We start from the raw sequence: 12,977 nt of genomic DNA on the forward strand, positions 1-12,977 counted from the left end.
CGGCTCGGGTGTGAAGCCCACCACTCAACTCCATTCAGCGCCAAGTTCAGAAATGGCGGAGCTATACCTCCGCTTCCCCGATCGTCTTATGGCGTGGTTCTTAATTAAGCAGGCATAGGAATGACTTCGCCTTTCTCCGTATTTAATACACATTCTGGACTCAAACCTAAGGTCTATGAAAATAGAGACACGGACGAAAAGATGATTTTAGTATATTGTGCTCTGGTGACTGAAACTGAATTTCGATTATTTCATGGAACATATCGAGTATATGGTCCCCCATTTTGGATGCTGTTACATCGGAACGGAAATTACTGTGTTGGAGAAAATTGTGGAACAGGGATATTCTTTTCTGTAACAACATAAAGGAAGGGAAATACGACTGTGTAGCGAGAATTTCGACTCTCTGAGAAGATGAGAAGGGATATTCCGTGATCGGTATATGTATGTGTGCTGTTTATGTTCGCGTGTGTTATGTCGGTTTGAGTTTTGAGGTGATGAGGGTTGTAGACGTTAATATGTTTTAAGTTAAGGAGGCTGTTACGCGAAAAGTTGCACAAAGACATCGTGGTATGATACAAAACGTATGTTAAATGACCTAGTGTTTCTATAATTTAAACATTAGACCAATTTAATTGCGTGCGCCAATAGTACATAGGTTCGATACTGCCAACGTCGTGAACTGTTTAAGAAATAATTGCATGGCATTCTGATGTCGACCAAGTCGGCATGTTTTATTAAGGCCTGTAGTTTAAGCAGTAATTTTGATTTTGTCGGCCGGTTTTATTAAGGTGAATGGTTGGCTGTGCGGAACATTCTGAAAGGGCTGCCATAAATGTCACTGAATACAAGGTGAACTTGTAAGTCTTAAAACATTTCTCGTGCAGTATGTCTAGTAATTCAGGAGAATTAACTGGGGAACTACTATTTATGATTCTGTATTTCAGCATCCCGTTGCAATTGTTCAAATTAGCGTCCATTGTTTATCCTCCGTCAAAATTGCAACACTTTTGCATTCTACACTTCAACACTACATGTTTCGGCCTCAAACGGCCATCTTCAGGTGTTTTTATGTTAGATATTTTACTAAAACTGCGTTACAAAGTGCTACACTGTTTTAATTCGTGTTAATATCACACGCAGTAGTCTTCTTTTTAAGTAAAACGAAATAAAATTCTTTAAAATTTCTGTTGCATATTCCACCTCACCCGGGGTGTCATTTTCGTAAATGTATCAAGGTGTTTTTCTTGGCAACTTGCCCCTCACTTTCGTGGTCTACTTTCAGTTTTTGACTGCCATATGCTCCTGGTTTGTGTGTGATTCCTCCACAGCATGTGGTGTTTGAGGCCAAAACATGTAGTGTTGAAGTATAGAATGTAAAAGTGTTGCAGTTTTGACGGAAGATAAACAACGGACACTAACCGGGGAAATTGATGTTACATTGTGCAATAGACGAATGGAGATCCAAGAATTATTGCAGCATAGTAGAATAGTGGGAGTTTATTTATGTTGGAATAAAACACAGTGGAACAAATTTAGAATAGGCAGTCTAGATTGTTTTCTGTTTGGTCTAGCCAGATCAGTTGTATTTTGTAGGTCACCAGACTATATGTTAGTCTGGTCAGTATGTACCTCAGGCGCATGGTACTCTTTTCAGAAGTATAGCTTTTATGCTTTCCATATTCTTTAAACTGTTTTCTGTATGGCTTTGCCAGATTAAGTGTATCCAGTTTGTCACTGCAAGGAAGAGTGCTGTTGCTGTGGCAGCTAGTAACAGTTTCAGGTTTGTGATGTCTTGAATTTTGCAGCTGCACCTCTGTTCTGAATGTGACCATTGAATATTGTTTAGCTTGTTTTCAGCTTTATTCTCAGGTAGTTAAACCATGCAACATTTTCCAGTCTATCTTGTTCCCTGGTGAAGTTGTGCTGTTCCAACTTCCTTCTCTTTCCAAACTTCATAATTTATTTTGATTCTCATCATTAGCTGGGCAGTTTTCTGTTGCCCATGCATTCACACTGTTAAAAAGTTGCTTGTAGGTCTGCAAGGGTTTGATGGGACTAGCACTATATTGTCTACAAACATCAGTATTGTTATCCCTTGGAGGTTGAGAGTGCTCTCAATCATTAGGTTCAACAGGAGGGGGCTCATTGAATCACTGAACAGGTTTGTCTAGAGGTAATGCTGTACATTTATGTTCAGGAAATGCTTGGTTTGAAACTTCTCTGGGTCACTGGCTATTCGGATTGAGATATTTCACAGTTTTCCTCAGTCTCTCCAGGAAAACACTGAGGTATTACCTTCTTTCTGCCAAATTCTTTCTATTTCAGAATTCATGTCATCCTGTTATGCACTGTCATGTAGTCACGATACTGAAAGTGCCGTTAAATAACCAACTACTTATTGAGTCTTATTATAGTTCTCCATTTGTTTGCATTATATTATCTGTTACTCAGTTGCTTCCCCTGATGTAATTTTGATTCAAGATATTCCTAATTTGGGATACTGTGAGATCGCATCTTCCCAGCAGTAATTCCAGTTTCTACATATATTTTCCCTTGCCAGAGCTGTCAGAGCATTTGCATAACTGTTGAACATTCTATACATACAGCTCTTCAGCCAGCTGATGCTGCTATATGCTTCAGTTAGCAGTTTTGTTTTAACATCTTGAAGGGATGACTTTCCTGTCATTAAGCCATATTTTTTGTTCAGGATTATGTTGTGTTTTGTGCCAGATATATGATTAAGGACATGCATGGTGTTGCTGAAATGTTTTTCATAACCTCTTTTCATTAACCATATAGACACTTCCTCTTGTACAGCATCAGAGTCCTCTGTTTTGCCCAGTTATGTCTTTACCTTCATCTCGTTACTTGATGTGAGATCTATATAAGAGCTTCCAGACTTCCCTTCAAAGACATTAATCATGAAGATGGCAACTGCGTTGTTTGCCAAATCAATGGGAAACATTTAGGCAGTAATACGCAATGTATTAGTGAAGCCATAAATTGAAGCTCATCACCAAAACCTAAGGGCAAGGACTGTTGATATTGTGTCTCGAGCTTGTATTGGAGAATCCTTTTATGCTTTATTTGCAGGTAGTTGAATGTCTATAGGGTGTTTCACGACTTTAGGGAATAACTGCAGGAGGTGATTTCCTAGGTCTTGGTGATCAAAAAAGTCCATATAAACATGTGTCCAATTTTGGACGGTTATGGAATTATGACCATTTTAAACTCAGAATAGAAGGTAACAATTACTGACAACAAACAGAACAAACTAATAAATCAGCATAATACATGATACATTTAAAGTATGAATGTAAAGTTAACTTCATGAAATTACCTTTAATTTGAATTTATTGGTGCTTAAAGCTGCTTTTTGAAAATGTCACCGCCGGCCACAACGCAGGCTGCCGCTCGGTTGTGAACCATGCGGGTACATACCAACCCACCACGCCTTAGGTACCTCTCAAGTGTCGAGATAACAAGAACGCTCTGTCTGTAGCTGGCTAAAAATAGCGACCCGCCACATGATAGACGCGGTTCACATGAGGGCATGTACAGGAATGAAAAAACAGTCATAACTCCGTAACCGTCCAAAATCGGACACATGTTTATATGAACTTTTTGATCACAAAGACCTAGGAAATCACCTCCTGCAGTTATGCCCTAAAGTCGTGAAACACTCTGTATATAAGATATCTTTATTTTGTTCATGATCTAAAAGTATTGTGCCATAGTCAGAAGGAAGCTTCGCAGTGTGGGTTAGTTCAAGGTGTAGTTTTAATTAGCCCTTTCAGGCAGAAGTTTAGATAACTTGAATTCTTTTCACATCCTTTCCAGTCCAGCCATAATAATCCTCTCCTTTTACACATAATTTATGCAGTTGTGAATAGATCAATATATATGTGGCATTTTGATAGGCAGACGGTAGTTGAGTGGTTTCTCAGTTGCTGATCTTCATTCCACAGATACTTCATACTCATCTATGGCTCGTTGCCTTCTGATGTGTGCAACAGCAGTTTTATTATTGTCGTAAGTTGTATAGTATGCGGTTTTCAGTTTAATGACATTATGCTCATATCTTACCTGTGAAGTTTTAGTAGCATAAAATATATAGTGTAGCTCTTTGAAACCAGAAGAATAATTTTTTGTTAATTTATAATAATAATAGACATCCCTGAGACTTGAAAGTCACAATAGAAACCTGCCAATTTGTTTATGAAGTGGTGGGAGAGTAATAGGGGTTACCAGATATTCTATACATAGACATTTAGGATGATCTTACTGGGAGGTTGTAACTGTTGCATCTTTTAGAGTACAATCACATGGCAGTCTGAAGTTGAGGTCTAGTTCATGAAATTTCAGCCTGTATGATCAGTTGGAATATTGTGTTGTGAGAACCAGTTCTTTATAAGTTGAGTGGATTTTCATTATTTCTGAAATAGAAAAATCTCTGTATAGAAACTGGCAAAGTTTTTTACTTTTGATCAGGATGGTTACTAGACATCTGATTGACTGAATTCCACAGTGAAGTGCTTTGCAGTACTGCTTATATTCTGGAGGTCCTGAGTATGTGTTGTCATGTGTTAGTGACTAGAAATGAAGTTTGGTTTGGTTTGGTAATTGGATATATTGGACACTTATACCTTGTAACTACAGGTAATTAACTAATCACGCACTTTATGACTCACTACAACACACAATAAGTTTTCTCAGTTTGTCTTCACTAGCAGTTGCTAGGTTACAGCTCCCAACAAAGTAGATTCCTCAGCTGTTGTATTCACGTCCTTACTGGATGGCGATGGTCCCACAGCTCTTGACTCTCAACTAGCTCATGGCATCACTAATTACTTACTGACCCTCCTAGCTCCCACTGGCCGTCAACTGATATTGACTGCAAGTAAAAGTAAAGCTATCCCTGTAAGAGGCCATGAAGGCCCATAGGGTTGTGAGACGTTGAAGGTCCCACATTATCTAGACAGTCGGCTGAAAGATGGTAGTAAAGTTGTCAGCCTTACGCACCCTCAGCACTTTACTCCATAGGAAAATTATTTTAATTAATTCCTGGTACTCATTTCTGTTAGAGGCTGAGTCGAACCCAGGGCCATAGTGCAGCTGGAAGGATTAGGTCAATTGAAAAGAATCCAAAGATCTCATCAGGACTTGAACCCGTGACGTCCCGGCTTGTAGCATAGCCCCTCAACCAACTACGCTACCCAATATTGACTGCAGCAAGGTCAAAAGTCAAAGTCAGAGTTACTTTATGACTGGTGGTTTACTGCCAATCAGTTAATCTTGGCTCCAAGTCCCTTGAGGCTCATGAACAAAGATTTTTTTTCCAACTGAATGCCAAATGGCAGCTTGCTGTATAGCCTTAGGTTGGACCAAATAGAAAACGCAGTTTTCAGTAGTTCCTTTGTTGTTGTGTGTTTATTTGTTATCCCAGAAACTTATTTATCAAATCATTACCAAGCAGTGGCTCTCTTTATCAGTCACTGTATCACATTGCTGTCTCCTTAAGGCTGCTCATCTTGAGTAGCCCATAGGCATATTGCCATTCCATCCAGAAGTTACCGATGCTCCTGCAGCCACCGGTAGTCTTTTCTTTCATTTGGATGGGGCCAGCTTCTCAAAAATGCTGTCTCTTGTTTTCTGGAGCCTGGCGGAGAACCCTACTGCTGACTTTACAGTATGTAAATGATACCAGGCAATAATAATCACAGCTGATAACAATGGTCGGTTATCCTAATGAGATCAAATATCAGATATTGAAAAATTAAATATTTACCTGCTGAGAGCATATAGAAATCCTTTTGTAAGATATATTTTCTCTGGTCGAAAGTGAGTGTTAAAAAGCTTGTTTTGTTCATCCTGAAAGGTGTTAAGTACCATGTAGGCAGCAAAACTATTTTAGATAAGAAGGTTGAAACCAGATTTCAGCATTGTATGCAGTCACTTGATTCAGGAGGAAATTAAGAGGACATTGAATTTTGGTAATGCTCACTACCATTCAGTCCAGAACCTTCTGTCTTCTCATCTGCCTTCTAAAAGTATAAAAGTTAGAATATATAAAACTATAATTTTGCCTGTGGTACTGTATGGGTGTGAAACTTGGTCTGTGACATTAAGAGAGGAACATGGTCTGAGGGTGTTTGAGAACAGGGTGTTGAGGAGAATATTTGGACCCAAGAGAGATGAAGTGACAGGAGGTTGGAGAAAACTGCATGATGAGGAGATTCATAACTTGTACTTTTCTCCAAGTATAATTAGAATGATCAAGTCAAGGAGGATGAAGTGAGGAGGGCATGTAGCATGAATGGGGGAGAAGAGGAATGCATGTAGGATATTGATGGGGAAACAAGAAGGAAAGAAACTACTAGCAAGCCCTAGATGTAGGTGTATGGGTAATATTAAAGTGGATCTTAGAGAGATATAATGGGGTGGTATAGACTGGATTGATCTGGCTCAGGATAGGGACTAATGGAGGACTCTTGTGAAGACAGTAATGAACCTTTGAGTTCCCTAGAATGTTTGGAAGTTCTTGAGTGGCTGAGTGACTGGCATCTTCTCGAGAATGGCTCAGCACCATGAAGTTATTTATGCAGCCACTTAGCAGTAGTTGGGTTTCAAAATGAGAAATAAATGTATTCCGGCATTGGTGGCCGATGGACCACGTGTACCAGAAATGGTTTCCAACCCATCTGCTTCCCAGATTCCGACAATATTTTGAATAGGTGGAAGAATCATGTCCGTCATCTGTTGACTTCATGAACTTAATATCGTAATTTTAAGCATGTTGAAATACATATAACAAGAGTGCATTGGCTGAATTATTTTGAGATCAAGATGGTAATTCAAAACTTTGAAAATGTATAAAATGATAAATCTGAGCAAAATTTATTTGACTACGAGGAATATATAATGTTTTGGGATCCACAGATTTTGCACACTTATGCAGTCCACATTAAAAGTAACACATACGTGAATTCAGTACCATGTTAGAAACAACCACAAGCCTAATGGAAATGTATATTATGTCTCAGTATATGACTGCTGAACCATATTTGTCCATAATATGCAGTTTTTCATACTGGAACTTCTTAAAAAAGCAGTTGGATTCCGCAGGATGATACTGCCCTCTCTTTCACAAGGGCAGCCTTGACTGTATTCACAACATTTTTAACAAGACAGAATTTTTTCAAGGGATTGCAGCCACCCATATCCTGGGAACTGACATCCCCTGACTATTGGAGGGGGGGTTTAAAGCATGCATGTACCAAAGAAGCGTACAACTGAAAGCGAAGATTCAAAATGTCATCAGAGCAGAAACATGTTTTGTGAAACATGTTCAAGAGAATTCGTGTATGCATTCAGAATAATGACACACACGTCTGCCAAGTTTTATGGTCAGGCATTTATCAGCGCTGTTTGGGTACAGTTTTAGATGGATCACTCTGCACCTGGAATGGTGGTCTCAGTAAACATTCCAGGGCCTGTAACCCATTCATGAAACGAAAGGTTTTGTGAGCTTTGTTGCTTTTTTTCATCAACATTTTTATGTTTTCCCAGTACCTACTGGCAACCAGTTATTATTTCTTGCAAACAGATCTCTCCTGCATAACTCCCGTACCATTTCCTTCTACCTCTGAGGTTTGTGTTATGTTTCATAAAGTGAATGAAGACTTGCTATGCAAAATGGTTTATGAATTAATACAAATTATTTTATATAGTCTTTCTTAGTCATTAAAGTTTATTTTGAAATTATAGTTCAGTCAGATGATTAAGTAAATTGCATCGTTGCTCACAGTGAAAATGCAGTGTCAACAGGTATTTGACAGATAAAACATGAAAAAATTATCATAAAAACCTACAGATAATATAGAATTATTATGCCATTACTCACCATTTTGTGTTAACCAGTTTCCACTGTAAAGTTAAAATTGATCTTAAGGAGAAAGGTTTCAGTAATTTGAATCGTAATGAACAAGCTTGAGTGACGAGCTTTTCTTTTTAGACTTGTTGGACCTTCAGATTGTAGCACCAGAGGGTGAATTACAAGTTTCATCGTTTATGAAAAACACAGTGGTTTGATCATGCAGTGTTTAAGATGTTTAATATGTTTTTAATTAGCTTCTTCCAGCATGATTTAATGTTGTGACTATTGATGATTTATTTTGAAACTTAGTTTCTTTATTGTTTCAGTTCATCTGAATGGTCTACAACTTAAAACATCAGATGAGTAACTCTTCAGATGATTTTGTTTTACCGTCATCTCAAGAATTAAAGATTGCTGCAGAAGGTGTGTAGTGATTCACATCACATTTGCAATGAATCTTTCTGGATGCTAAATGTTGATGTAACCATACATACCTATATACATTACGTAACATTCGATGGTTCCAGAGTTGGTCAAAAATGTCTGTAGAATGTGGAATAAATTATAAAAATACAACAAGTAAAGTACAACTGAAGTTTGTTTTTTTCCTGTGGCGCTACAGCCCCAATTTGGGCCTAGGCCTCCCTCCATGAAACTCTCTGTTTCACTTCGGTTTACTAGATCTTACACATACGGTAGGACTCCTTAGGTGAGTGATCAGCTCGTCGCAAGGCCTCTACCTGTAGACAAACACAGAAAAACGCACACAAACATCCATGCCCTGAGTAGGATTCGAACCCACGATCTCGGTTTCCGAGCGAGCGAAGACAGTGCATGCCTTAGACCGCTCGGCTACCATGACCGGCCCAACTGAAGCTTTACATAAAAAATAAAAATATAGCATGATGGTTCAGATAAGGTACACATCTATACTTCCACCTTTGAGTAGATATGAGTCATTTTTACATAATAGAAATTCATCAACAGACTAGAATGAGTGTGTATTTAAGTATCATTTTACTAAGGTTAAAGAAAGGGTGAAGCCATCTCTGTAAACAGACCATGAAGCCCTGTGGGGTTGTGAGAGGTCAAGGCTCCCACCTTTTCTAGACAGTCAGCTCACAGATTGCGGTGAAATTGTCACTCTTACGCACCAGCAGCCCTTTATCTCCAGGAAGATTCCTGGTACTCATTTCTGTTAGGGGCCAAGTCGACCTGAGTTCCATAGTGTGGCTGAAAGGATTAGGTCAATTGAAAAAATCCACCTCATCAGGTCTTGAACCCACGACCTTCTGGCTTGTAGCATAGTGCCTGAACGAACTACACTACCATGTGCCCTGTGTCTTTTTAGTGTTACTTTATATATGCCTTTTCATTCACAAGTCATTTGACAGTAAATGGTTGGTGAAAATCTTGATGCCAGCATACTCTTCACTTTTCTGATAACATCAGAGGTGGACTGTTGGTCTATGAAGATGATACTTTGTTCATGTGTTAAGACTGTGTACACCTGAATTGGTCTGAAAATATTTTTGGTTCTTTACAGTGAAGTTCATTAATGAAAGTGTGTATTCACATGGAAGAGGTAAGATCTATAATCTCTTGAATAGACCTGGGTTTCACACTTGCCATGATTCTAACAACTTTGCTTTTAGATGAGTTATCTTAGAAAATTATTGTCATATTTCTTTGCAGCAAAATAGGTTGTTCCGAGGGTGTCAAGTGTTGCTGACATGTAACATGTGTAACTGCATAACAAGTACCCGATTGCTTTTTCATCACTCTCCAAATACCCCTGGTCAGAAGGTCTGAAAAGGTAGCAGCGTTTAAGTCTATTACAAAACTTTTATTTATTTTAGTCGATTACATTTTAAAGTGTTTTTCTTCCAGCTGAAAATTCAAAATGTGAAAATATGCGTATTGGAGACTCAAATAGTGGAGAAAGTGAGAAGGAAAATGATAATGGCAGAGAGAGTTTTAAATCCTCACCTAAAGTCCACCGTTCTTCAATGGTAGTGCTTAACACGGAAGAAGAAATGAAGTACAGGCATAAATACTTTAAAGGTAAGGCGGAAGCTGGGAGCTATACAAACAGTAAGGCAGAGTTTTGTGTAATTGTGACATTGTGTATATGAAGATTTTGTTAATATTCTACAAGTAGTTCCTTCATCAACATCAAAATTCCGTAGCTTGTAGTCCGCAAGCGAACTATACTGACTGAGTGACAGCTGCTTGTCAGCCAAGTTAGTGCAAACTTTAGTGGATAAAGGGTGTTGTGTGGTCAGCGCAACGGTTCCCCACTGCCATTAATCTCGGTTTTCTAGACCGGAGCCTCTATTTACTTGAAATAGCTCCTCAGTTATCCTCATGAAGTTGAGTGGACCCTGTTCCAGACTCACTACTTCTCAGAAAATCTGGTAGTGCCGGGATTCGGACCCAGGACCTCTGGATCTGTAGCCAGGAACTCTGACCACTAGACCACAGAGGCAGTCATCTCCATCTACATGAAAGTCCCAAATATCAATGTGTCATTACCTGCTCCATTTCCCCAGAATGATAGTTCATAGGGAAAAGGGAAATGCAAAGACCAGAACTACTTCAGGTAGTTGGTTGATTCTAAGGAGTATACTGATATGGATGTAACTCCTAAACACTTCTGGAAGAACCAGTTACTGAAACTTGAGCAATAGAAATACGTAGGAAACAAAGTTATGACCTTGGGGCACAGGAACTTGGCAAAAGGAAGGGAAGAAAGTGTGTTAAGGAATGACTTAATAAAATAGTTTAATTATGTTTTTAATTTCCATAATCAGTTAATTCATTAATTAGGTTAATACAACTACCATTAAGAGAAAATTCAAAGATTCCAACAGCAGCCCATCATGATGCAGTTTTTCCTCATGCCCAGGCGTTCCTTCAGAATGTGAAGCACAGTTGTATGCGCTAATCCTGTCTCTCGGATTGGCACACGAATCGTATGGCATTGATCACTCTTCAGTAACCCGGAAAGAGCATACACTTCTTCTTCACTGACACTAGGACGACCTGGCCGACGCATGTCTGCCACATTTTGGTGTCCCTCATTGAAGGCTTTTACCCACCTTGCCACTGTTCTGTAAGGCAATGCAGATTCCCCGCAAGGCTCTTGAAGACCTTGATGACACTGTCGTGGTGTACAGCCTCTGGCACATGCAATCTTTATCCAAGTCCGTTGTTCCTGTTTCGAAAACATCATAACAACACTACATTAGACCGTCAGCTAACATGAGGCTCTGTTCTTCTTGTCACTGCACATGCACGTGATGTGGGAAGGGAGAGTCCATTTGCTCTGAGATAAGGTAGGTATGTAACTAACATGTGGTATAAGCGACATTATTTGGTTCCATTGCATAGCATTTCTACAGCAGTGTTGCCACTATTAAAATTCCAACCCTCGTACAAGGCCTCTTGTCAGTCTAGGCTCAGTACAGTGCCCTATTTCTATTAGTATTTGCTACCATGGCAGTGGCAGCCCCAACAGAAAACACCTTTTACTAACGATTCCTCAATTGTTATAGGGATAGAAACAGCAGTTCTTCTATTGTTGCATGCATGTTCATTTCCGCAGGAACCTATTTACTGAGTCGTTGCATAGCAACAAACATCTACTGTGGCTCCACTATTCCAGCTTTGAGGCATCTATTACAATATATATAAAACATAGCAAACAGATATGTGATTTCAGTCATCATCTAAACTGGTATTCTGCAAGTATTATTACTGATCTCTTAAAATTTTTTGTCTGTTTATCTTCTTTACCAGATTGAATGCATATTTTTATTAATATTAAACCAATAATTCAAATACTACTCAAACAGAAACTGTTTTCATAAGGTTTTAATGACAAAAGTGAAATGCTAACCATTGATATTTGCACTGCAGATGTATGATTTTCAGTGCAGTATGAGGTCATTAGGATGTATGGTAACATCATTTAATGGTGTAACCATTTAGCCCAACTTTCTTGTCAGTGACTAGCATTGTGGTTATGTATGAATATTGAAGTTGTAATATTAATAAATATTTTTTCAGATGAGAGTGAGGTTGTCACACACCGCATGCTGCGTTGCACCGCCTGTTGCACTAACCTGCAAGCAGTTGTTTTAGAAGGTCGGGACATATATCATCATCCTGTCCTGAGGGTGCTAATGTGTAGGGTATGTTTGTTTGTTTGTTAGTACCATTGGATCTGTAAAAGACAAAGATAAGTCCGTGTTACAGTAGTAAAGTTATTCTGAATATTGTGTAAAAGGTAAAGATTTCCCTGTGCTTAATTAAGTATGGCACCATGAAAACTTGGGAGAATGGAACTATGGAAGTTTGTGGTCAGCTGTATATCTAGTTATCTTACACCCTAAAAATAATCCCTGCTACCCATTTGATAGGAGGCTTAGTGGAACCCAGAGCTTGTCTGGAAGCTGTGGAGAAGAATCTCTATCAGTGCCATGAATTGAACATCCATTTGCTGCTTATGCAGTCCATAGTCTTGTCACTGTACTGACTGAGCTACTCAAGCTCTTCTGAATGCTGTTTATGCTTTTAAATAAAGTGAATGCTCTTGGATTTGAGGTTCTCGTGCTTTTGACTACACGGGTCATTTCATAAATAATGCACAGCTTGGCAACACTGCGGATTAGAAGACGCAACAACCATGAGCCTCACATCATTTACAGTTCAGGGCTTGAGAAAGAAGCGTGTTATTTTGTTTCATTTATAATATACTCTGTTCTTAAATAACATGAGTTAGAAATGGAGCCTGCACGGTTCCCGGGTACTGTGACTGTTGAGGATCAGAGGTCGTACATTAAGATCGAAACTTTACGTGGAAAAAACCTAACAGAAATCTACAGCTGAAATCACAGTCCAATGAGTGGAGAGGTCCATCTTCCCCACAACCAAAAAAATTTCGACGATATCATTCAAGGGTCACACAAATGATGATCTTTGCTTATGATCACCAAGGAATCATCATGACAGACAGAGTTCCGTGCGGGAAAAGTGTCACAGCAGTTTATTATCGTGACTTTATGCAAAATCTGTGCAGAAAAATGCACAAAAA

The 12,977-nt window shown here is 39.0% G+C and overlaps 1 protein-coding gene across 7 annotated transcripts in view; it reads left to right on the forward strand.

Moving 5' to 3' along the window:
* Window positions 1–323: 323 nt before the first annotated feature.
* Window positions 324–12,977, forward strand: part of LOC111862641 (transcriptional regulator ATRX) — a 95,664-nt gene continuing 83,010 nt past the window's right edge. For 3 of the 7 annotated variants that reach the window (XM_023848158.1, XM_023848162.1, XM_023848163.1), the window contains exons 1-4: window positions 451–584; window positions 8,206–8,302; window positions 9,770–9,943; window positions 11,951–12,075. In XM_023848158.1, the coding sequence (XP_023703926.1) occupies window positions 8,215–8,302; window positions 9,770–9,943; window positions 11,951–12,075 (387 nt within the window). In that variant the 5' untranslated portion in view covers window positions 451–584; window positions 8,206–8,214. The other 4 variants (XM_033750740.1, XM_033750739.1, XM_023848159.2 and 1 more) reach the window with 4 other exon arrangements.

The sequence above is a fragment of the Cryptotermes secundus genome, unplaced genomic scaffold, assembly GCF_002891405.2.
Source record: "Cryptotermes secundus unplaced genomic scaffold, Csec_1.0 scaffold5, whole genome shotgun sequence".
NCBI lineage: Eukaryota > Metazoa > Arthropoda > Insecta > Blattodea > Kalotermitidae > Cryptotermes > Cryptotermes secundus.